Source organism: Anomaloglossus baeobatrachus, chromosome 5, assembly GCF_048569485.1.
Source record: "Anomaloglossus baeobatrachus isolate aAnoBae1 chromosome 5, aAnoBae1.hap1, whole genome shotgun sequence".
Taxonomy (NCBI): Eukaryota; Metazoa; Chordata; class Amphibia; order Anura; family Aromobatidae; genus Anomaloglossus; species Anomaloglossus baeobatrachus.
Window position 1 is genome coordinate 447,610,232 of NC_134357.1, and position 26,632 is coordinate 447,636,863.

At 47.6% G+C, this 26,632-nt stretch overlaps 1 protein-coding gene across 1 annotated transcript in view; it reads left to right on the forward strand.

The window, feature by feature from the left end:
* Window positions 1-25,517, forward strand: part of ZBTB46 (zinc finger and BTB domain containing 46) — a 59,726-nt gene extending 34,209 nt beyond the window's left edge. Inside the window, exons 5-6 of the mRNA XM_075350490.1 lie at window positions 2,750-2,925; window positions 23,745-25,517. Of these exons, the coding sequence (XP_075206605.1) occupies window positions 2,750-2,925; window positions 23,745-24,107 (539 nt within the window). The 3' untranslated portion in view covers window positions 24,108-25,517. The remainder of the gene's footprint in view (window positions 1-2,749; window positions 2,926-23,744) is intronic.
* The last annotated feature ends 1,115 nt before the right edge of the window (window positions 25,518-26,632 follow it).

The following is a 26,632-nucleotide window of genomic DNA, read 5'->3' on the forward strand; positions in this document are numbered from 1 at the left end:
TCAGTGCAGCAAAATCACTCCAGAAGTTCATTGAGGATCTCTGAATGATCCAATGTTGTCCTAAATGACTGATGATGATAAATTTAATCCATCTGTGTGTAAACAAGTCTCCATATAATGGCACCTGCTCTGTGATAGTCTCAGTGTCTGTTTAAAGCGCAGAGAGCATCATGAAGACCAAGGAACACAATAGGCAGGTCCGTGATACTGTTGTGGAGACGTTTAAAGCCAGATTTGGTTACAAAAAGATTTTCACAACTTTAAACATCCCAAGAAGCACTGTGCAAGCGATCATATTGAAATGGAAAGAGTATCATATCACTGCATATCTACACAGACCTGGCCGTCCCTCAAAAATGTAATCTCAAACAAGGAGAAGACTGATCAGAGATGCAGCCAAGAGGCCCAAGATCACTCTGGATGAACTGCAGAGATCTACAGCTGAGGTGGGTGAGTCTGTCCATAGGACAACAATCAGTCGTACACTGCACAAATCTGGCCTTTATGGAAGAGTGGCAAGGAGAAAGCCGTTTTTCAAAGCTATCCATAAAAAGGGGTTGTTTAAAGTTTGCCACAAGCCACCTGGGAGACGCACCAAACATGTGGAAGAAGGTGCTCTGGTCAGGTGAAACCAAAATCGAACTATTTGGGCACAATGCCAAACCATATGTTTGGCGTAAAAGCAACACAGCTCATCACCATGAACACACCATCCCCACTGTCAAACATGGTGGTGGCAGCATCATGGTTTGCGCCTGCTTTTCTTCATCAGGGCCAGGGAAGATGGTTATAATTGATGGGAAGATGGATGGAGCCAAATACAGGACCATTCTTGAAGAAAACCTGTTGGAGTCTGCAAAACACCTGAGACTGGGACGGAGATTTGTCTTTCAACAAGACAATGATCCCAAACATAAAGCAAAATCTACAATGGAATGGTTCACAAATAAACGTATCCAGGTGTTAGAATGGCCAAGTCAAAGTCCAGACCTGAATCCAATCGAGAATCTGTGGAAAGAGCTGAAAACTACTGTTCACAAACGCTCTCCATCCAACCTCACTCAGCTCGAGCTGTTTGCAAAGGAAGAATGGGCAAGAATTTCAGTCTCTCGATGTGCAAAACTGATAGACATTAACTTAAAGGGGATGAATAATATTGCATGCCCCAATTTTCAGTTGTTTTTTTTTTTTGTTTTTTTTTTATATATAAAAGTTTAAAATAAGCAATAAATTTCGTTCAACTTCAAAATTGTGTCCCACTTGTTGTTGATCCTTCACCATAACATTAAAATTTTTATTTTTATGTTTGAAGCCTGAAATGTGGGAAAAGGTTGAAAAATTCAAAGGGGCCGAATACTTTCGCAAGGCATTGTGTATTTATTATTCAGACCCAGCAAAGAAAGAGTTAAGGTTGATACCAGCTCTGAGAAAACGGTCACTTCCTCTTTGCAGTTTTAGATGTCTATTTGTGTGCGTACTGAAGGCGGCACCCGGTCTGGACCTCATTGCCATGTGGCGACACCAGCCGGGATGCGGCACCCAGCTTGGAACTCCTGGCCATGTGGCGACACCCAGCATGGACCTGCAGGCTGGGTGTCGGGAGTCTGTGCCCGGTGTAGAATGTCTGGCTACATGGCGGCACCCAACGTTGGTCTCCAGGCTGGGTTTAGGGAGGTGGCGCCTGACATGGAACCCCTGGCCACGTGGCGTCAACCAACATTGACCTCCAGGCTAGATGTCGGGAAGTAGTGCCTGGCATGGAACCCCTGGTCATGTGGCGACATCCAGCATGGACCCCCAGGTTGGGTGCTGGGAAGCGGCACCTGGTGTAGACTGCCTGGCTGTGGCAGCACCCAACGTGGACTCCCAGGCTGGGTGCTGGGAAGCGATAGCCGACATAGAACCACTGGCCATGTGGCAGCATCCAGCGTGGCCCCCAGGCTGTTTACCCAGAGGTGGCGTCTGACTGTGACCCCCCCCCCCCCCCCCCCTAACTACATGACAACACCTAGCATGGACCCCCCCAGGCTGGGTGCCGGGAGGCAGCGCCTGATATAGAATGTCTGGCTATGTGGCGGTACCCAACATGGACCCCCATGCTATTTAAAGGGATGTGGCGCCTGGCGAGGACCTCTTAGCAGGATGTGAGGAGGTGGCATCCTGCGTGGACCCCTGGCCTGGCTCATCCTTTTGCAGATGTCCTGTCTAGTCTATTTGAGAGGAAAATAATGAAGGTTTCAGCTCACCCATATGAAGTCTCCAAGGCAAGGACGGATGCCCGCAGTCCCCCGGACAGGCCGGTCCGTGATTCAGAGTAGATATGGAAGGAAAAAGGGGTTTGGGACTCAGCACCAATGCAGTAATATAAAACTTGGAACTTTATTAGAAAATCTAAAACAAAAGTACAGAGGTCATCCAAAAAAATCGCCATGCGATTTTGCCTAGCGGCTTTGCGCGTTTCGGACAAACAGGGGAAATTAAAAGCAGTCCTTAGTCATAAGTCTATTTGAGGCCACTGATAGCATGGCGTTGTGTGTGATATCAGACATGGCACCGGGTAGAATATGAAACGAGGCGGCAATGTCATGCTGCATTATTAGAATGGTATGAAGAGGCTGCACTAGCGGGTTATGTATCCTCAGCACTCCGACAGTACACAGTGTAATTATATGGATCCTCTGATAAAATCCACTTGTTTTCTATGTGATTATTGCTGTAAATCCTGAGCCGCTCTCCTCCTCTCCTGCAGTCAATGAGTTCACGGTTATCCGGAAGAAGTTCAAGTGTCCGTACTGCAGCTTCTCTGCCATGCACCAGTGCATCCTGAAGAGGCACATGCGATCACACACCGGGGAGCGGCCATATCCCTGCGAGATATGTGGCAAGAAGTTTACAAGGCGGGAGCACATGAAGCGCCACACGCTGGTAAGACATGGAATTGTGCAGCAGCCTGTACTCCGGATACAGTGAAATAAATCAAAGGGGCATTTGAACCTCGTATATTATTCTGAAGGGCACTTAAATTGTACTGTACATTATTCTGTGAAAAAGCAGCTCCTCCATGTACAAACATTTGTAGACGTGTACTTATCAGTCTGGGGTAACATACTAATTGTACATTAGGGGAAATGTAATAGTTATATTCTTGTACATGGGGGCAGTATTATAGTAGTTATATTATTTTACATAGGGGGCAGTATTATAGTAGTTATATTCTTGTACATAGGGGACAGTATTATAGTAGTTATATTCTTGTACATAGGGGCAGTATTATAGTAGTTATATTCTTGTACATAGGGGCAGTATAGTAGTTATATTCTTCTACATAGCGGCAGTATTATAATAGTTTATATTCTTCTACATAGGGGCAGTGTTATAGTAGTTATATTCTTGTACATAGGAGCGGTATTATAGTAGTTATATTCTTGTACATAGGGGGCAGTATTATAGTAGTTATATTCTTGTACATAGGGGGCAGTATTATAGTAGTTATATTCTTGTACATGGGGGGCAGTATTATAGTAGTTATATTCTTGTACATGGGGGGCAGTATTATAGTAGTTATATTCTTGTACATAGGAGCGGTATTATAGTAGTTATATTCTTGTACATAGGGGGCAGTATTATAGTAGTTATATTCTTGTACATAGGGGGCAGTATTATAGTAGTTATATTCTTGTACATAGGGGCAGTATTATAGTAGTTATATTCTTGTACATGGGGGGCAGTATTATAGTAGTTATATTCTTGTACATAGGAGCGGTATTATAGTAGTTATATTCTTGTACATAGGGGGCAGTATTATAGTAGTTATATTCTTGTACATAGGGGGCAGTATTATAGTAGTTATATTCTTGTACATAGGGGCAGTATAGTAGTTATATTCTTCTACATAGCGGCAGTATTATAATAGTTATATTCTTCTACATAGGGGGCAGTATTATAGTAGTTATATTCTTGTACATAGGGGGCAGTATTATAGTAGTTATATTCTTGTACATAGGGGGCAGTATTATAGTAGTTATATTCTTGTACATGGGGGGCAGAATAAAGCTTCATTCACAGGTGGCAGAAACCTCCTGCTTGTCAGCATACCCTTACAGGCTCAGAAAAGTGATTATTTTTCAGTAACACAAGTCCAGGAAATGTCCTCTCATCTCCTCCTCTTATAGTTTTGAGAAACCGCTTTCATCCTGTCTGCGTCTATGCCAGGTTATTCAGCAGGGGGCGACGATGAGCAGAGGAGGAATCTGTGCTCCATCGCTGCTTATGTTGTGACTGACATCTTTAAAAAAAAAAAAAAGCCACAGAAAATATTAACCTTTCGTTTGCTTTCATCTGCCTACAATGTTTAGAATATGGCTGTATTTCTTACCAATGGTGCGGGATGCGTCTGCCCAACATGACCTACGGACGGCCATCAGGTTTGAGGTCATTGTGAGGAAATGGCCAGTCTCTTCCGAGCAGTGCTGCTCTGTAGCCTCATACAGGCATTCCCTTGTATAGTAGACCTGCAAAATAACAGACCTCATTACCGCGCGGCTCTCGGCCTTCAGGATGTGTCGGCCCACGATCCCAGGAGGCTTTTCTGCCATCTGCACCTCCCTGCAATCGGTTGTTTCCGCTGCTGCAGTTCTCATTGCATTTCAGCCTTTTGCACAAGTATTGGACGCGATGGCTCTGGCACTGTCCTCCCTGAAATCCATCTGGCGTTTCCATGGCAACAAAACAATAAAGATTTTATAATATACTATGATCATGTGGTCGGCTGCTCGTTCATTGTCTAATTAAAAAAAGAAAAAAAATAATTTTTCATTATGAGCATCGTTCACGTTCGAAGGTAGAGAATCCCGTTATGGAGAAGGCAGAGGAGCTGCATCATTATAATCGCTGATCATCTGTAACATCACATCCCCAACCTTACAGGGGTCTCCGGGGACCAGCTGTGAAAGTTTAATGGGTCTCTAGAATATACATACCCGACATGGACCTGACTGGTAAAATTGACACAGGAGGGTCCGGAGTGTAACTAGCAGAAATGGTCCCGGTTTTGGCAATTGACTGGTGAGAACGGTGCCATGCAATGCAAAACTAGTTGTGTTACCCATCTAGTAAGTTTCCTTTCACTTACCAGTGATGATATCAGAGTCGGTCAGATCAGTGATTGGCTGCAGCAGTCACAGTTGTTGACGTGATGTCATCGCTGCTTCAAAGTAAACAAAGATTGGTGGGAGCACACAAGAGGGTGCCCTGAAAAGGAGGAGCAATTAAAGGCAATCAGTCACCAGGTCTTTGCTCCCCCATCTGAGAGCAGCATAATGTAGAGACAGATGCCCTGATTCCAGCAATGTGACCCTTACTGAGCTCTTTGCTGTCATTTTGATAAAATCAGTGTTATCTCTGCTGCAGATCTAGCAGTTATACAGAACTCATGAATATGCTGGACTACCTAGCAGCAGACCAAGTAGTCCTCTACTGATAAAATTACTGAATAATCAGCAGGAGATTATCAAAACGTCATGAAGCAGCCCAGTATATGACACAACGCTGATCCCGGACCACCCATATAGCTCACATTATGAACACTTCTTGATTTGACTTCTCTTCCTTTACGGGGATATATCTCTGACTGTACAGTTCGGTTCCTGCTGGAGGAGAAAAATAATCTTATATAACATCATTCATATGAATAGTCAATAATCTAATGGGCTTGTTAGTTGTGCAGGAGAGCTGCTGTTAGTGGCTAAGCTGTGGCTTATGGAGGGGCTTCTGAGCAGGGGACCCCCATCCGGGATGTTCGCATACCCTAATGGAACGAGTTCATTGTTCTCTGCATACTGCTCCCTATTACATAGGACCATATAATACGATCCTCACTACACTGCGCACATGTGCCAGCCCCTTATCCTGCGTTACATCGAGGGTGGCATAGCTTGTATACATCCCCCGGGTTACATCATGTTCACATCCACCCACGTTACACTGCGGACGTTGCATCACAAGCCATACAGAATCCTATTTGGGTCATTGTTTCTCTGCAGGTTTTCAGGCCATTCCTGTATGAAGCGGCAGTGCCGAGCCGGTGACTCGGTCTGGTCTGACCATTTCCTCCTCCGTGACCTAAAAGCTGCAATGTCCATGAGCTGAAAATAGGTCTGTGCAGGGCGGCAATTTCCTGTATAGCACATGGGTCACATGGAGACTGCCCCATATCCTGTGCTCTGCGGGAGGCTCCTAAGGTCTCACGGTGCAGGAAGTGTTAATGCAGCCTGGCGCCATTTTTACTCATTTGTTTGTGGCCACTGAGACTGCTGGGGGTTGTGCAACTCTGGGCATTGTTCTTGCAAGCCATGTGTAATTTGTAAGTGTGTCCTTTAAGAATGTTTCCTGTTCTTGGGATTAATAGGGAGGAACGTGACCCAGTAACACCATTCCGGTACTAGACTCGAGATTTCCTAAATTGGATAATTTACTATTATTGATGAGGCCTGATTTCTCAGATTTATGGGTAAAATATTGCATAGACTCTATTGGTAATGGAGACCAAATGTGATGTTCTCCTTCCCATGGAAGACGCTTAGTTCTCCATATCACCCTCTGCGGAGGAATGTTCCCAAGGACAGTGGGGGAAGGGAATTGACTACTACAGATTTCTTGCCCAGAGTTGTGGCTGTCCTTTTTCAAGCTCATAAAGTCATCCTAACAAAAGGAGAAAAATATCAAGCAACTGTCCAGACATAAGCACCAAAATACGTACGTCACTACCTACAGGGGCTGATTACCTACCGGTTATTGTCCTAATTTACTGCTCAGCTGATCTCTAGCTCTGCTTCATTGTGGCAGAAGAGGGATCTATGACTACAGATCAGCTGCATCGGGTGTCTGTGCTAGTCTGAGACACGCCTCCTGTGACATCACTGTTTTAAGCTGCAGCTCGGCCCCCTCCCCCCCCCCCCCTGCAGCTCGGCCCCTTCCCCCTTGCAGATTTACTCTTCCAGTGTGTCTGGTGTGAATGAACACCAACCCATCACTGGTTTACCAGGAATTCTGTGCATGAAGAAACCATATTAGTGAAGGGCGAATCGGGTAAAATTTGAATTCACCTTTTTGCTTCGATTTTCCTGAGAAATTTAATTTTAAGAAAGAAGGGAATTTTGTTTACTTACCGTAAATTCCTTTTCTTCTAGCTCCAATTGGGAGACCCAGCCAATTGGGTGTATAGGCTATGCCTCCGGAGGCCGCACAAAGTATTACACTTAAAAGTGTTAAGCCCCTCCCCTTCTGCCTATACACCCCCCGTGCTCCCACGGGCTCCTCAGTTTCGGTGCAAAAGCAAGAAGGAGGAAAAAGAATTATAAACTGGTTTAAAGTAACTTCAATCCGAAGGAATATCGGAGAACTGAAACCATTCAACATGAATAACGTGTGTACACAAAAAAACAGGGGCGGGTGCTGGGTCTCCCAATTGGAGCTAGAAGAAAAGGAATTTACGGTAAGTAAACAAAATTCCCTTCTTCTTTGTCGCTCCATTGGGAGACCCAGACAATTGGGACGTCCAAAAGCAGTCCCTGGGTGGGTAAAATAATACCTCGTAAGAGAGCCGTAAAACGGCCTCTTCGTACAGGTGGGCAACCGCCGCCTGAAGGACTCGTCTACCTAGGCTGGCATCCGCCGAAGCATAGGTATGCACCTGATAGTGTTTCGTGAAAGTGTGCAGGCTCGACCAGGTAGCCGCCTGACACACCTGCTGAGCCGTAGCCTGGTGCCTCAAAGCCCAGGACGCGCCCACGGCTCTGGTAGAATGGGCCTTCAGCCCTGAGGGAACCGGAAGCCCAGCCGAACGGTAAGCTTCGAGAATTGGCTCCTTGATCCACCAAGCCAGGGTTGATTTGGAAGCCTGTGACCCTTTACGCTGGCCAGCGACAAGGACAAAGAGTGCATCCGAGCGGCGCAGGGGCGCCGTACGAGAAATGTAGAGTCTGAGTGCTCTCACCAGATCTAACAAGTGCAAATCCTTTTCACATTGGTGAACTGGATGAGGACAAAAAGAAGGTAAGGAGATATCCTGATTGAGATGAAAGGGGGATACCACCTTAGGGAGAAATTCCGGAACCGGACGCAGAACCACCTTGTCCTGGTGAAACACCAGGAAAGGGGCTTTGCATGACAGCGCTGCTAGCTCAGACACTCTCCGAAGTGAAGTGACTGCTACTAGAAAAACCACTTTCTGCGAAAGGCGTGAGAGAGAAATATCCCTCATTGGCTCGAATGGTGGATTCTGAAGAACCATCAGCACCCTGTTCAGATCCCAGGGTTCTAACGGCCGCTTGTAAGGAGGAACGATGTGACAAACCCCCTGCAGGAACGTGCGTACCTGTGGAAGTCTGGCTAGGCGCTTCTGGAAAAACACAGAGAGCGCTGAGACTTGTCCCTTAAGGGAGCCGAGCGACAAACCCTTTTCCAGTCCAGATTGAAGGAAGGACAGAAAAGTGGGCAAGGCAAAAGGCCAGGGAGAAAAACCCTGAGCAGAGCACCACGACAGGAAAATTTTCCACGTCCTGTGGTAGATCTTGGCGGACGTTGGTTTCCTAGCCTGTCTCATAGTGGCAATGACGTCTTGAGATAACCCGGACGACGCTAGGATCCAGGACTCAATGGCCACACAGTCAGGTTGAGGGCCGCAGAATTCAGATGGAAAAACGGCCCTTGAGATAGCAAGTCTGGTCGGTCTGGTAGTGCCCACGGTTGGCCGACCGTGAGATGCCACAGATCCGGGTACCACGACCGCCTCGGCCAGTCTGGAGCGACGAGGATGACGCGGCGGCAGTCGGCCCTGATCTTGCGTAACACTCTGGGCAACAGTGCCAGCGGAGGAAACACATAAGGGAGCTGAAACTGCGACCAATCCTGAACTAAGGCGTCTGCCGCCAGAGCTCTGGGATCTTGAGACCGTGCCATGAACGCCGGTACCTTGTTGTTGTGCCGGGACGCCATTAGGTCGACGTCCGGCACCCCCCAGCGGCAACAGATCTCCTGAAACACGTCCGGGTGAAGGGACCATTCCCCTGCGTCCATGCCCTGGCGACTGAGATAATCTGCTTCCCAGTTTTCCACGCCTGGAATGTGAACCGCAGAGATGGTGGAGGCCGTGGCTTCCACCCACATCAAAATCCGCCGGACTTCCTGGAAGGCTTGCCGACTGCGTGTGCCGCCTTGGTGGTTGATGTATGCCACCGCTGTGGCATTGTCCGACTGAATTCGGATCTGCTTGCCTTCCAGCCACTGCTGGAACGCTTTCAGGGCAAGATACACTGCCCGTATTTCCAGAACATTGATCTGAAGCGAGGACTCTTGCTGGGTCCACGTACCCTGAGCCCTGTGGTGGAGAAAAACCGCTCCCCACCCTGACAGACTCGCGTCCGTCGTGACCACCTCCCAGGATGGGGGTAGGAAGGATTTCCCCTTCGATAATGAAGTGGGAAGAAGCCACCACCGAAGGGAAGCTTTGGTCGCCTGAGAGAGGGAGACGTTCCTGTCGAGGGACGTCGGCTTCCTGTCCCATTTGCGTAGGATGTCCCATTGAAGAGGACGCAGGTGAAACTGCGCGAAAGGAACTGCCTCCATTGCTGCCACCATCTTCCCCAGGAAGTGCATGAGGCGCCTCAAGGTGTGTGACTGACCTTGAAGGAGAGATTGTACCCCTGTCTGTAGTGACCGCTGCTTGATCAGCGGAAGCTTCACTATCGCTGAGAGGGTATGAAACTCCATGCCAAGGTATGTCAGCGATTGGGCCGGTGTCAGATTTGACTTTGGAAAATTGATGATCCACCCGAAACTCTGGAGAGTCTCCAGGGTAGCGTCGAGGCTGTGTTGGCATGCCTCTAGAGAGGGTGCCTTGATCAACAGATCGTCCAAGTACGGGATCACCGAGTGACCCTGAGAGTGGAGGACCGCTACTACAGTAGCCATAACCTTGGTGAAAACCCGTGGGGCCGTTGCCAGGCCGAACGGCAGTGCCACGAACTGCAGGTGTTCGTTTTCTATGGCGAAGCGCAAGAAGCGCTGGTGCTCTGGAGCAATCGGTACGTGGAGATAAGCATCTTTGATATCGATCGATGCAAGGAAATCTCCCTGGGACATTGAGGCGATGACGGAGCGGAGGGATTCCATCCGGAACCGCCTGGTCTTTACGTGTTTGTTGAGAAGTTTCAGGTCCAGGACAGGTCGGAAAGACCCGTCCTTCTTTGGGACCACAAACAAGCTGGAGTAAAAACCGTGGCCCTGTTGCTGAAGAGGAACAGGGACCACCACTCCTTCTGCCTTCAGAGTGCCCAGCGCCTGCAGTAGAGCCTCGGCTCGCTCGGGAGGCGGGGATGACCTGAAGAATCGAGTCGGGGGACGAGAGGTGAACTCTATCTTGTAACCGTGAGACAGAATGTCTCTCACCCAACGGTCTTTTACCCGTGGCAGCCAGGTGTCGCAAAAGCGGGAGAGCCTGCCACCGACCGAGGATGCGGAGTGAGGAGGCCGAAAGTCATGAGGAAGCCGCTTTGGTAGCGGCACCTCCGGTGGTCTTTTTAGGACGTGACTTAGACCGCCATGCATCAGAGTTCCTTTGATCTTTCTGAGGCCCTTTGGACGAGGAGAATTGGGACCTGCCCGCGCCCCGAAAGGACCGAAACCTCGACTGCCCCTTCCTCTGTTGGGGTATGTTCGGTTTGGGCTGGGGTAAGGATGTATCCTTTCCCTTGGATTGTTTGATGATTTCATCCAAACGCTCGCCAAACAATCGGTCGCCAGAAATTGGCAAACTGGTTAAGCGCTTTTTGGAAACAGAATCTGCCTTCCATTCCCGTAGCCACAAGGCCCTGCGGAGTACCACCGAATTGGCGGCTGCAACCGCCGTAAGGCTCGCAGAGTCCAGGACAGCATTAATAGCGTAAGACGCAAATGCCGACGTCTGAGTGGTTATGGACACCACCTGTGGCGCGGACGTGCGTGTGGCTGCGTCAATTTGCGCTTGACCTGCTGAGATAGCTTGTAGCGCCCATACGGCTGCGAATGCTGGGGCAAAAGAAGCGCCGATAGCTTCATAGATGGATTTCAACCAGAGCTCCATCTGCCTGTCAGTGGCATCTTTGAGTGAAGCCCCATCTTCCACTGCAAGTATGGATCTAGCTGCCAGTCTGGAGATTGGAGGATCCACTTTGGGACACTGAGCCCAACTTTTGACCACGTCAGGGGGAAAAGGATAACGTGTATCCTTAAGGCGCTTAGAAAAACGCTTATCTGGACAAGCATGGTGATTCTGGACTGCCTCTCTGAAATCAGAGTGGTCCAGAAACATACTCGGTGTACGCTTGGGAAACCTGAAACGGAATTTCTCCTGCTGAGAAGCTGACTCCTCCACCGGAGGAGCTGAGGGAGAAATATCCAACATACGATTGATGGACGCAATAAGGTCGTTCACTATGGCATCCCCGTCCGGAGTATCAAGATTGAGAGCGGCCTCAGGATCAGAATCCTGATCAGCTGTCTCCGCATCATCAACCAGAGATTCCCCCCTCTGAGACCCTGCACAACATGATTATGTTGAGGGAAAATCTAAGCGAGCTCGCTTAGTCGGTCTGGGGCTGGGGTCTGTGTCAGAACCCTCAGCCTAGGATCCATGAGATACCCCGGGAGGACATTGTTGGTCCAGCTGAGGTGGGCCAGGGAACAAAGATTCAACAGAGTCCCTGTGCTGGGATACCGGCCTGGACTGCAAGGCTTCTAGTATCTTAGCCATAGTCTCAGAGAGTTTTGCAAACTCCGTCCCCGTCACCTGAACAGTGTTAGCAGGTGGCTCCCCCTGGGCCCCCCCTAGCAGAGGCTCTGGCTGAGTAAGTGCCACAAGGGCCGAACAGTGCACACAATGAGGGTCAGTGGAACCTGCCGGTAGCGGGGTCGTACATGCGGCGCAGGCAACATAATAAGCCTGTGTTTTGGCACCCCTGCCTTTCGTGGGCGCCATGCTATTATCTTCCCTGAGCAACACAATAGGGTATATAGCCAGAAATCAACTGTGCACCATACAGTGTTAAATAAACATATAATGTTACACTACTGCACAATGGGGCTAGCACCACAGGTGCTGCTTACCACCCGCTTAAAGCGGTTGTGAGGCCACCAGAATCCCTGCCTGGGTCTCCCAGACTTTGTCCCCCTCTGCAGCGTCCGAGGAGCTGACAGGAATGGCTGCCGGCGTCCTGAGGAGAGGAGGGAGCCGTGGGCGTGACCCAGAAAGTGCGGGAACTGGTGCCCGCACTGTGCACAGTGAGGGGGGTGGAGTATGCAAAGCATGCTCCAGCCCTCAGTGCTGCTCGTTCTGTGCAGCGTCCCGCCCTTCCCCTGCCTGTCAGGGCTGGGGGTGGGAGGAAAGGGAAATAGGCCGCAAAAAGCCGGGGACTCTAGTAATAAACGCGGCCGCCGTAAAAGCGCGGCCGGCGTGGAAGTCCCCGGCGCACTACAAGTCCCAGCCGCGCCGCAGTGTTTCCATGGCAGCGGCGGTCAGTGCGGCAGTCCCTATACATAAACACACTCAGCAACGCTGAGTGTGTAATGGCACATATTAACCCGGTCAGCGCCGCGGTCCTCGGTGCACTAGCACACCCAGCAAAGCTGGTGTTGCTGTGCGCGGTCCCCACCGGGATACAGAGTACCTCCAAGTAGCAGGGCCATGTCCCTGAACGATACCCGGCTCCTATCCAGCAGGCTCCACAGGAGTTGTGGATGAAGCACGGTCTCAGTGCCTGGAGACCGATAGGATCCCACTTCCACCAGAGCCCTGAGGGGGATGGGGAAGGAAAACAGCATGTGGGCTCCAGCCTCCGTACCCGCAATGGATACCTCAACCTTACAACACCGCCGACAAGAGTGGGGTGAGAAGGGAGCATGCTGGGGGCTCTATATGGGCCCACTTTTCTTCCATCCGACATGGTCAGCAGCTGCTGCTGACCACTCTCTGGAGCTGTGCGTGCATGTCTGACCTCCTTCGCACAAAGCAAAAAACTGAGGAGCCCGTGGGAGCACGGGGGGTGTATAGGCAGAAGGGGAGGGGCTTAACACTTTTAAGTGTAATACTTTGTGCGGCCTCCGGAGGCATAGCCTATACACCCAATTGGCTGGGTCTCCCAATGGAGCGACAAAGAAAGTTATTGTCCATTAATGTAATGTCCTTTATTATCCTCTGTGGTATTAGACTCTAGAGGATAATAAAGGAAATATGTAAAAAAAAAAAAAAAAAATGAAAACCTTCTTATATTCTGGCCCCTATGCTCCTAACCGATGACCTGTCCAGTCCTTGTCACATTTACTGATTGCCCCCATCGCCAATGCTGAAATCGCCACTAGGCTGAGACTTCCAGATCTGATGAGGTCTGCTAAATATAATATACTGTGACCTTGTGTGCACAGAAGATGTGATGAGGACTGGACAGGTGATTGTGAGGAGTGGAGGGCCTGGAAAGCACGTGGACTGGACAGGTGACAGTGAGGAGCGGAGATAACGGAGAGATGAGAGGGTGGACTGTGTAGGTGACAGTGAGGAGCAGAGGGACCAAAGAGATGAGCTGACGGACTGTGCCGGTAATAGTGAGAGACCGGAGAGATGAGCGGATTGGATGGGTGACAGTGTGGAGCGGAGGGACCAGAGAGATGATGGTGCGGACTGGACGGGTGACTATGAGGAGCAGAGGGACCGGAGAGATAAGGGGTGGACTTGACGGGTGACAGTGAGGAGATAAGTTGACTGACTGTGCCGGTGAGGCTGGGGCCACACGGGGACTACTGCGATCCACTTGCATGACACTCGGCTCGTGCTGGCAGTACAGCAGAGCCGAGTGTCATGCGTGTCCTTGCAACTGAGGTCCGTTCGTGCGAGCAGACCTCAGCTGCGGGGGGCGTGCCGGCACTCAGGAGGGAAGGGAGGGATTTCTCTCCCTCTCCCCTGCGTAGTCAGCTATTGCCATTCTCGCACTGCACTGGCAGTACACCGGTGTACCGCGAGTGCAGTGCGATTTTTTTTTTTTTTTTTTTTTTTTTTTTTTTTTTTTTTTTCTCTCGCCCCATTCACTTGAATGGGTGCGAGAGAAAGAGTCTCAGCTTACAATCGCAGCATGCTGCGATTGTTTTCTCGGTCCGATTAGGGCTGAGAAAATAATAGCTCATGTGTGCTGACACACAGGCTAGAATTGGTCCGAGGGGAATGCGATGTTTTATCGCACTCCACTCGCACTGTTTTTCTCGCCGTGTGGCTTAGGCCTGATAGTGAGAAGCAGAGAGACCGGAGAGGTGAGCGGACTGGACAGGTGACAGTGAGGAGCTGAGAGATGAGTGAGCGGACTGGACGGGTGACAGTGGGGGGCCGGAGGGCCCAGAGAGATAAGGCAGACTGGACGGGTGAATGTGAGGACCAAAGGGACCAGAGAGATGGCTGGGCGGACTGGACGGGTGACAGTGAGGAGCTGAGGGACTGGAGAGATGAGCAGCAAGGTGAGTATACGTTTTATATAATATATACAGTACAGACCAAAAGTTTGCACACACCTCATTCAAAGAGTTTTTTCTTTATTTTCATAACTCAAATATGTCTTATATTCTAGGTTCTTCAAAGTAGCCACCTTTTGCTTTGATTACTGCTTTGCACATTCTTGGCATTCTCTTGACAAGCTTCAAGAGGTAGTCACCGGAAATGGTCTTCCAACAGTCTTGAAGGCGTTCCCAGAGATGCTTAGCACTTGTTGGCCCTTTTGCCTTCACTCTGCGGTCCAGCTTACCCCAAACCATCTCGATTGGGTTCAGGTCTGGTGACTGTGGAGGCCAGGTCATCTGGCGTAGCACCCCATAACTCTCCTTCTTAGTCAAATAGCCCTTACAGAGCTTGGAGGGGTCATTGTCCTGTTGAAAAATAAATGATGGTCCAACTAAACGCAAACCGGATGGAATAGCATGCCGCTGCAAGATGCTGTGGTAGCCATGCTGGTTCAGTCTGTCTTCAATTTTGAATAAATCCCCAACAGTGTCACCAGCAAAGCACCCCACACCATCACACCTCCTCCTCCATACTTCACAGTGGGAATCAGGCATGTAGAGTCCATCCGTTCACCTTTTCTGCGTCGCATAAAGACACTGTGGTTGGATCCAAAGATTTCACATTTGGACTCCTCAGACCAAAGCACAGATTTCCACTGGTCTAATGTCCATTCTTTGTGTTCTTTAGCCCAAACAAGTCTCTTCTGCTTGTTGCCTGTCCTTAGCAGTGGTTTCCTAGCAGCTATTTTACCATGAAGACCTGCTGCACAAAGTCTCCTCTTAACAGTTGTTCTAGAGATGTGTCTGCTGCTAGAACTCTGTATGGCATTGACCTGGTCTTTAATCTGAGCTGCTGTTAACCCGCGATTTCTGAGGCTGGTGACTCTGATAAACTTATCCTCCGCAGCACAGGTGACTCTTGGTCTTCCTTTCCTGGGGAGGTCCTCATGTGAGCCAGTTTCTTTGTAGCGTTTGATGGTTTTTGCCACTGCACTTGGGGACACTTTCAAAGTTTTCCCAATTTTTCAGACTGACTGACCTTCATTTCTTAAAATAATGATAGCCACTTGTTTTTCTTTACTCGGCTGCTTTTTTTTTTTTTACCATAATACAAATTCTAACAGTCTATTCAGTAGGACTATCAGCTGTGTATCCACCAGTCTTCTGCACAGCACAACTGATGGTCCCAACCCCATTTATAAGGCAAGAAATCCCACTTATTAAACCTGACAGGGCACACTTGTGAAGTGAAAACAATTTCTGGTGACTACCTCTTGAAGCTCAAGAGAATGCCAAGAGAGTGCAAAGCAGTAATCAAAGCAAAAGGTGGCTACTTTGAAGAACCTAGAATATAAGACATACTTTCAGTTGTTTCACACTTTTTTGTTAAGTATTTCATTCCACGTGTGTTAATTCATAGTTTTGATGCCTTTAATGTGAATTTACAATTTTCAGAGTCATGAAAATAAAGAAAACTCTTTGAATATGAAGATGTATCCAAACCTTTGGTCTGTACTGTATATATAATGTATTTTTTCCTATTTTTGGCCCTTTTGGGGTTCAAAAAAGGTAGAAAGCAGTCATCATTTTGCTGAATCCATGCAGAAGCGATTAACAGAAAAATTTGCATGTTGACAAATCTGCTTTTGGTAAAATTCGAGTAGAATTAAATTCCACTTGAATATATTCGCTCATGTCTACTTGATTTGGATTTGTTTAGCTTAGCAAAAAGATGTCTCAGAGGAGATCTCATGTATATGTATAAATTAAATAAAAGTGTGGTCAATATAAAGGACTGGCACATGACGTATTCCTCCCAAAGACAATACTAAGGACCAGGGGGCACTCACTGCGAGTGGAAGAAAAGCGATTCCGACACCTAAATAGGAAAGGGTTCTTTACAGTTAGAGCAGTCAGACTGTGGAATGCCCTACCACAAGAGGTAGTAATGGCAGAAACTATAGCAGCTTTTAAAAAAGGGCTGGATGATTTCATCAGTATACAACATTGTTGGTTATAAATGACTTGGGGACAAAATGTATAATTGGTGGAGGAAGGTTGAACTAGGTGGACCTATTTAACCTATGTAACTATGATGTGCAGATTACTATATCTCCAGTGAGAAAAGATATTACACGTATTGATGGGAGTGAGCCTTCATAAGGGGGTTATCTGAAGGGCCGTTTTCATGCACCAAGAATTGAGTTGAGCAACAAGATGTAGGATTCTGGACCAGAGCCCTGCGAAGATCCTCCTACCTGCCGGTAATACTGGTGTAGCATCATCACTGTGGTGTGACATATCCATGATATCACCCCGGCCCTACTATTTAGAAGCCCCGGCTATACAGGTAGTAGAAGGTTTGCAGGGCTCTGATCCAGATTACCATAAAAAATTTTTTTTGCACATCTCTGACCAACAATGTTAAATTACCATATACAATAATAAAACTCATATAAGACCGCCATATTCTGCTATAATAAGAATGAGGCTTAAATACATAGTCTATCTGGAGTAGGTCTTTCATTGATCCTGTGTTATTAGTCTATAGTGCCTCTCTATAGTCTATGGGTCCTCAAGCTGCGATCCTCAGTCATGAGACCATATGGTGCTAATTGTTCCAGTGGTGGGGGTATAACATTTTGCTCCATATTGTTTTCACATAAAATGTGGGAATAATGTCATGTAAGTGACAAGATGAGAGAAGTACCTGTACCAAGAAGTATTCACATGTTGTACCTGGGCCTGGCTGGGCAGACAGTGAAGAAAATTATTATTTAATCCCTTGCTGATATTGTAAGTTTGCCCACTGACAAAAACATGAACAGTCTATAATTTTAAGGGTAGATTAATTTTAACAGTGAGAGAATATCCAAAATAAAATCCAGAAAATCACAGTGTATAAATTTATTTTTCATTTTGCAGAGAGAAATAAGTATTTGATCCCCTACCAACCATTAAGAGTTCTGGCTCCTACAAACACTTAGGCGCTCCTAATCAACTCATTACCTGCATTAAAGACGGCTGTCATAAATTGTCACCTGTATAAAAGACTCCTGTCCACACTCAATTAGTCAGACTCTAACCTCTACAACATGGGCATGAGCTTGAGCTTTCTAAGGATGTCAGGGACAAGATCATAGACCTGCAGAAGGCTGGAATGGGCTCCAAAACCAGAAGTAAGACGCTGGGTGAGAAGGAGACAACTGTTGGTGCAATAGTAAGAAAATGGAAGAAATACAAAATGAGTGTTAATCGACATCGATCTGGGGCTCCATGCAAAATCTCCCCTTGTGGGGTATCCAGGATCATGAGGAAGGTGAGAGATCAGCCTAGAACTACACGGGGTGGGGGGACTTGTTAATGATCCCAAGGCAGCTGGGACCACTGTCACCAAGAAAACCATTGGTAACACATTATGCCGTAATGGCTTAAAATCCTATAGTGCCCGCAAAGTCCCACTGCTCAAGAAGGCACATGTGCAGGCCCATCTGAAGTATGCCAATGAACATCTGGATGATTCTGAGAGTGAATGGGAGAAGGTGCTGTGGACAGATGAGATAAAATTGAGCTCTTTGGCATTAACTCAACTCACAGTGTTTGAAGGAAGAAAATGCTGTCTATGCCCCAAAGAATACCATCCTTAATGTCGAGCATGGAGGTGGAAACATGTTTTGGGGGTGTTTATCTGCTAAGGGCACAGGACTACTTTACCACATCAATGGGACAATGTTTGGAGCCATGTACAGTAAAATCCTGAGTGACAACCTCCTTCCCTCCACCAGGACATTAAAAATGGGTCGTGGCTGGGTCTTCCAGCATGACAATGACCCAAAACATACAGCAAAGGCAACAAAGGACTGGCTCAAAAAGAAGCACATTAGGGGGTCATGGAGCGGCCTAGCCAGTCTCCAGACCTTGATCCCATAGAAATGTATGGAGAGAGCTGAAGCTCCGAGTTGCCAAGCGACAGACTCAAAATCTTAACGATGTAGAGATGATCTGCAAAGAGGAGTAGGGTAAAATTCCTCCTAACATGTGCGCAAACCTCATCATCAACTACAAAAACGTCTGACTGCTGTGCTAGACAACAAGGGTTTTGCCAACAAGTATTAAGTCTTGTTTGCCAGAGGGATCAAATACTTATTTTTCTCTGCAAAATGCAAATAAATTTATATAATTTTATACAATGTGATTTCCTGGATTTTATTTTTGATATTCTATCTATCACTGTTAAAATTAGCCTACGCTTACAATTATAGACAGTTTATATCTTTGTCAATGGGCAAACTTATAAAACCAGCAAGGGCTCCAATAATTCCTTCACTGTACATGGATAAAGCTTAGCGGTGTCCATGTGCCATGGTTGTCACTAAATTTATATTGAATTGCAAAAGCATCGGAGACTAACAAGGTTTTCTTTTATAGCGCAAGGATAAATGAAGTGAAAATTAGTGGGACACTTCCCCTTTAAGACAAACCAGTGAAGAGAAAAGTATTTAATTCTGCAAGTTATGGGTCAATCATTCACACATTGGGTGGAGATGGCCGCCCTAACAACGGCGTCCGGAAGACATAGATTCGAGGGACGAGTTAATGAATAATATGATACCGTGACTCCCTCAGGTCTACAGAGCCGGACACTCCTTGATGGCTGCCTTAAAGAAATGGCCAAGAAAATCTGCCCCCTGCTGAGGATGGACTAAGAATTCCCCCCCCATCTGTTCATCATAAGGTCCTGAACCTCTCTTCCACACCTTAGGGTACCTTCACACTTAGCGATGCAGCAGCGATCCGACCAGCGATCTGACCTGGTCAGGATCACTGCTGCATCGCTACATGGTCGCTGGTGAGCTGTCAAACAGGCAGATCTCACCAGCGACCAGTGAACAGCCCCCAGCCAGCAGCGACGTGCAAGCGACGCTGCGCTTGCACGGAGCCGCCGTCTGGAAGCTGCGGAGACTGGTAACTAAGGTAAACATCGGGTATGGTTACCCGATGTTTACATTAGTTACCAGCGCACACCGCTTAGCTGTGTGTGCAGAGAGCAGGGAGCCGCGCACACTGAGCGCTGGCTCCTTGCTCTCCTAGCTGCTGTACACATCGGGTTAATTAACCCGATGTGTACAGCAGCTACATGTGCAGAGAGCCGGAGCCGGCAGCACAGGCAGCGTGAGAGCTGCAGAGGCTGGTAACTAAGGTAAATATCGGGTAACCACCTTGGTTACCCGATGTTTATCTTGGTTACAAGCTTACCTCAGCTGTCAGACGCCGGCTCCTGCTCCCTGCTCGCTTCATTTGTCGCTCTCTCGCTGTCACACACAGCGATCTGTGTGTCACAGTGGGAGAGCGCCTTTGAAGAAAACGAACCAGGGCTGTGTGTAACGAGCAGCGATCTCGCAGCAGGGGCCAGATCGCTGCTCAGTGTCACACACAGCGAGATTGCTAATGAGGTCACTGCTGCGTCACAAAAAGCGTGACTCAGCAGCGATCTCGGCAGTGAGCTCGCTGTGTGTGAAGCACCCCTTACTCTGATCCCAATCCTCCCCCTCCTTATTCTCCCCTCCTCAATCTATTAGGGAGAAAAAATGTCATGACTCACCTCTCCGTACAGGCCCTTGCTGCACCGCACCTTCTCCGGCCGGGAACTTTTCAGATGACACAGGTGTGTGCAACTGTGTCACTGAGAAAGTGCCGGGCAGAAGACAGCTTCCTGCGCTCCGCTGCCTGCACTGTGCGGTGGTGCAGGATCGCTCCCTGCCCGGCACACTACTTGCCATGATGGCAATCTGGCCAAGGCGCCCCAAGTTCCGGACAACGAGATAGATTGCCCTCAGTATTAACCAGCCAGGATGGGCCCCCCTTGCCTCCTGGCCCGGTGTGCGTGCGTGCGTGCATATAATATAATATATATATATTTTTTTTTATAATTATATATATATATATTATATATATATATAATGTGTGAATTATATATTATATATATATAATATATATATAAAAAAACATACACACTAAATATCTGTGTGTATCTGAGGATTCCAGTGGGAAATAAACTCAATGTTTGTTATTAATTTACTGAAAACAAGTCCCCATTGTCCCAATGTTTGCCCCTTTGTTTGCCCCAATGTTTACAGAAAACAAGTCCCCATTGTCCCGATATTTCTGTAGTGTAGAAAACAACACAAACCCCATTGTTAATGTTATCCAGTGCCCCTGTAAGATTATTTGTGGGAGGAGGACAGTATTGGGTTTAAAAGAAGAGTGGTTTTGTTGATCCATGGAGAAGAGAACAAGTGGTCCTGAGGTTTTCCAAGAGGCCTAAAGGCCCCATTTCACACTCAGACTTTCTAGCGATCCGACCTGGCCGGGATCGCTGGAAAGTCTCTAAACAGTCCCTGGTGAGCTGTCAAACAGGCAGATCTGGCCAACGACACGAACCTGCAGAACGACCTCGCTGGTCGTTGGGGACGTGTCACACAGCAGCTATTTGACAACTCACACCTATGTTAGGGGCGTGGTGTTTGGCGCAGAAGCCACCTAGGTGTCCTTTTTACACGCCCCCCTCAGCTCCGAATGGTGATCGCTAGTGCGTTCTTATTGGCGACCCCGAGCATGGAAAGATTGGCAAAAGTCGGAAGGACGGAAGCGCTAAAGTTGCCTTCTTTTCAGTGAAAGCCGCCAATCAGAACGCAACAGCGACCACCAATCGGAGGTGAGGGGGCGGGAAAGGGGACGCTATAGCACGCCTCTGGACTGGGTTCTAAGTCGCTAACAAAGTCGTTGTAACAGTGTCCAACACACAGATACATGCTGCGCAGCGGGACACAAAGGACCACAAAATGTTCCTGAAAGATTTGTAGCAATCAGCGACCTCACAGCGGGGGGCAGGTTGCTGATGCGTGCCACACACTGCAATGTCGCTGGGGAGGTTGCTATTACGTCACAAAAACGGTGACGTTACAGCGATATCGCTAGCAATGTTGCAGTGTGTAAAGGGGCCTTAAGAAAGAGCGTCCACAAGGAAGAACCGAGCCACTCCAATCAGACTGAGCATCCAGCCCTCTTTTCCTTTGCCCTAATAGTTACAGGGAAAGTTTAGATAGGAAGGAAGGATTTATATGGTTGTGTTATGGGTTTATATGGTTATGTGGGTAGGAAATATCATATAATTGTGGGTTTGAGTATTGTGGGCTATTATGGTAGATTTGTATTAGGCTCTGTGCCCACGTGTGCGTATTGCATGCAGTTACGCTGCGTTCTGCACCCCAGCGTAACTGCATGCCTCCTGCGTCCCCAGCACAATCTATGAAGATTGTTCATAATCCAAGTGCATGTTTCGTTTTAGAACGTAGCGATTTGTATGCTGCCAAATCGCTGCGTTCTAAAAAGCAACATGTCACTTCTTTTATGCGCTTTGCATGCAGCCCCCGCTCTGTCTATGGGAGGGGCTGCATCCAGAGCGCATGAAATCGGCTTTTCAGTACGCAGTGTTTCTGCAGTGATTTGAAGCGTACGTGTGCTGTTCAAATCACTGCAGAAATTTCTGCAGGGACAACGCAACGTGGGCACATAGCCTTAGTGTGGTATTTAATAGAATATTTACTGTAGATTTGTATTGTGCGTAATAAATATTCTTTATCAGTACACTGATGTCTTAGTCACCGTATATACATAGCATAGGAACAGGAAGCGCTAGGCGTATTTAATATTATATATTGTAATTAGACAAAGTTAACAGTAATATATGTAAGTCCCCCGCAACACTTGGCAGAAGAGTTCCCCTTTGATATATTGGCAAGTCAGCCAGTGTGTATGTATATTATATTTTATATATATATTTTATATTTTTTTTTTTTTTTTTTTTGTAGAGGCCGATATTAATAAATAAAGAATATTGGAGGGTAGCTCTGTATTAGCTACCTAAAGTAAAGGACCTCATAAGTAGAGACTGAAAACCTGATTCTAGTGATTTCGCTTACTGGGCTACTTGCTGTAGTTTTGATAAAATTAGTTTTTTTTTTCACCAAAATATCATAACTAGAGGACTAGTAAACCATGTAGTCAACCACGCCCACCACCACTTATTTTGCAACTTTCTGTGTACACAGTGCATAGGCAGAAAGTTGCCAATCAGTGAAGTGGGCGGGGTAATAGAGTGCAACATTTAAAAAAAAAACAAAAAAAAAACTGATAGATTTGCAGCAAATAAGATATTTTAATCAAAACTGCAGCAAGCAGCCCAGTAAGTGACATATCACTGCCATCAGGGTCTCTGCCCCTACATCATGGTGCTCTGATGGGGAGGGGGGGGGTCAGATTCCCTTTAACAGATTATAAAGAGGGTCTCTTGCTCTGGAGAACTTGTCCTGTTTTGTATTACACTGACAGCCGCTTGATGTAAAGAGGCACTGTGTAATGCTTCATTTATCCTGTGGTGGCGCTGCAGGGAAATGGAACACATACTGCCAGGTCTATAGGTGAAAATGGCTGGAAAATCTATCTTTGTCAGAATGGTCCCTTGATGCTATTCGTAGAGCACACCTTTAATAAAGCGTATTGGGATGCAATCCACGTCCATGTATGAAGCACTAGTGGCAATATGATTTTGTAGACATCTTGATCCAGACTGTAGTCGAACGTCTTCTGTCATGGACAGGTTTGATTTGGGCCACAGTAGGTGAGCATGTCTTCCAGTGTCTTATTGGCAGGAGCGGAGGGTCCTGTTGGGTGCTCCCCAATCTGCGGATGGTGCTGTAGTTTCCAAGTTTTTCCATGTCTGGTCTGAGCTCTTCCTGTAGATGGCTGCCGCTGTCTGCTGCTGTTAACCCTTCCCTGGCCCAGTCTCAGGGACACGGCCCCGGTGCCACTTCTCCAGACTCATTACAGAGCCCGGTCTCGCGGTTGCTATGACAGCAGTGTCGGCTCCTTCTTAGAGTGTCCTCTGCTGTCATATAATTGCACAACCATCTGTCTCTTCCTCCGACTGAGCCACGTCTCGTTCACATGTAACCAGAGCCAGCCCCGGGGACTGCGTCTTCGGCGCTCTTCCTCCAGGGGCACACACCCATCTGTCTATGAGGGCACATGATCATATTTATAGCAAGCGCAACATGTAAATGTTATTGGGGCGTTACTAAATCTACGTTTTTCAATGTCTCCCTTCTTCCCAGGTCCACAGTAAAGACAAGAAATACGTATGTAAGGTGTGCAATCGGGTCTTCATGTCCGCAGCCAGCGTGGGCATCAAACATGGCTCCCGGAGACACGGGGTGTGTGTGGACTGTGCAGGCCGTGGGGTGCCCCGGGGGAACCACTCCCCAGACGCCATGTACTCAGGAGAAGGGCACTATCTGGAAGATGTGGACGAGCTGAAAGTGGATGAAGATATGGGCGGGGATGAGGAGGAAGACATCAAGTGGAAAGATGAGGCGGAGACCTCGCAGGACGACGTCATACTAGAGGACGATGAGATCGAGGACTGTACGCCGGACGTCAGCCGGGGACCAATTAAGGAGTTTACGTGGATAGCGTAGGTGTAAGGGGAGCATACGATGGGATCCCCTAGGAAATAAGTGATGGGGTGAATAGAGTAAGATTAGTCTCATTAAGGGGGGTGGGTGAGGATAAAAACCCATCCCCCCCCTTTACACCAATGTGATATTACTGAAGTGGGGCTGGTCATGTAATCTTTAAGGATCCACGTATCCCATCAGACAGCATTCAGGCGTTTTTTTTGTCCTCACTTTTTTTTTTTTTGTCGCTTTGGCAGGAAACGGTTAAGTAACAGCTCCGCCGTCCTCAGTGGAATACAGGAAAGGTGATTAACTCGCCCTTCCACCCGTATTGTCCACAATGTACAGTCCCATCTCCTCCGTCTGTCATCTCAGGTCCGTGACACAGGCCTCCAGTGGTGGTAGGGGCAGCATCAGACCGGCCCAGCAAGATGACAAGTTTTGTTTATTTTTTGACATCCGAAATACTACCATCACTCTACCCTGCACCCCTCCGTGCATGCCACCTGCCCCCTCGCTGCTGGTTTCACAAGCAGATACTTTTTTTTTTTTTTTTTTTGCAAAGCTAAGGTTTGTAATATTTTGTAATTGCTGAACACAATCAGTGTATGAGGTTCCCCCCCCTCCCCTGTCCCAAGACACGGTGCCACCACCACCAGCCATTAGCACTTTGGCTCAAGTTTTGGTTAGACAGCTGCTTCCTTTGGACTTGTGAAGCAAAAAAATATATATCTTTTGCGTGCAGGCGCCATGATCCGCCCCCACATAGTCCTTACAAGAAGGGTCCAGTATGTAACAGAGCATATAGGCTGGTGAACTGAGCTCCCCGCGGGTACAGCACAGGGAGCTCCGTGTACACAAGAAAGGAACCAAAATCGTCGCCCTGGGGAGTTGGCTCCTTCTCAGCCCTTCCCCCATAATTACATAATAATTATATTACCAGCTCCTTGTTAGATGCAGCTGGCTGACCACGTGCTGAAGATTATACTCTTATTTAAGGAAGATCAAATGGGGACTAAGAGGGGGAGGGGTGCCCAAGATGGCCACGGCCGCTGTATCTGCTGTTCCAACTCTATTTATAACCATTTCCCCTTTGCACATTTTTTTTTCCTGTAGCCAGTAAAATCTCCCCCCTCCCTCCCAGTGCTCCCCCAGACAGCGAGGGGGAGGAAGGATGTGTGTCTAATGAGAGGTTCCTGAAAACCGCAGGGCGCAGAGCAGGCCTGACCATCCTAGAGCCGGGCTTCCTGCAAAACTGGCTGGGACTTGTAGTGCAGACATCAACTTAATGGCTCCACAACCAAAGCGAACCCATGGAGTCCTGGGGCATAACATTTCAGAAACAATGCAAAAGCTGGAAGCAAATTTTTATTGTGGTTTTATTCTTCCAGGATCTATAAATATCGTTTTATTATTCTATTTTGGGGGGGGGGGGGGATAAAAGGGTTGCTATGAGTGCTTGCGTGTATGCTTTTCATATAGATTATACATATATTATTTATTTTACCACCACCCCTCCTTCCCTTTTCACACATTTCCAAAAATTATACATTTAAAAAAAAAAAGGATTTTTTTTCTTTTGCAAGACCGTGCAATGTTGATTTATAATTATTTTTTGTTGGAATATACTATATTATATTGACTAAGAATTATTATTATAAACTTGTATTTGTGACATTGGAGATGTTTTAATATTTTGGGTCGGTGGGTGGGATCTGGAGAACGGAGAGGGGGAGGGGGGGGGGGGGATGTGTGACAGGTTTTGCCACTTGACGAGAGTGTCATTCCTGGTCTTGGCCGTCAATGGGTTAAAGCGGCTTGGTTAGATTTAGATATAATCGCAAATCAATCAGTCTAAATAAAAAAAAACAAAAAAAACCAAACACAAAACTGCTGCTACCTCTGCCTGTGCGGTGTGTGAGTTTCTGGGTTTGGGGGGCTGGGAGGGACACGTGAGCATTGTGACTTACCGAATATGTGCCATATAGTGAAATGAGCCTCCACTGGTGAGTAAAGCCCTCGGCTCCTGGCACCTGCATGGCCGGACTAAGAAGTGAACCACTGCGGAATGACAAGAGTATCACAGCCCCATCTTGTCTATATTCATTCTAAGGTAACCTAGATAGAGGCTCCTGGCACCTGCATGGCCGGACTAAGAAGTGATCCACTGCGGAATGACAAGAGTATCACAGCCCCATCTTGTCTATATTCAACTGAAGGTAACCTAGCAAGATACGGGAATTGGGGGCATTAACCACTTTTTGGTCTTGAGAGTGAAGTGAGATCAACTCTTCAACCCCCCCCCCCAAAAAACCAATACATTTGGGCAGGAGGGCTTTGAAATGTAAATAATGTCTGGCTGTTGTCGCAGTTTGCCGATTTCCTTACCTGGCTCTTGTCGTCACACAGTGAACTGGCAATCCACCTAAAGAGCCTAGTGCTGGAAAAACCACATGAGGAGGATGTTGCTCGGCAAGTGCTCTGTCAGACCCAGAGCACTTAAAGGGCTTGACCCCTTCTCATTCCATATTTCCCCCCGATAAAAA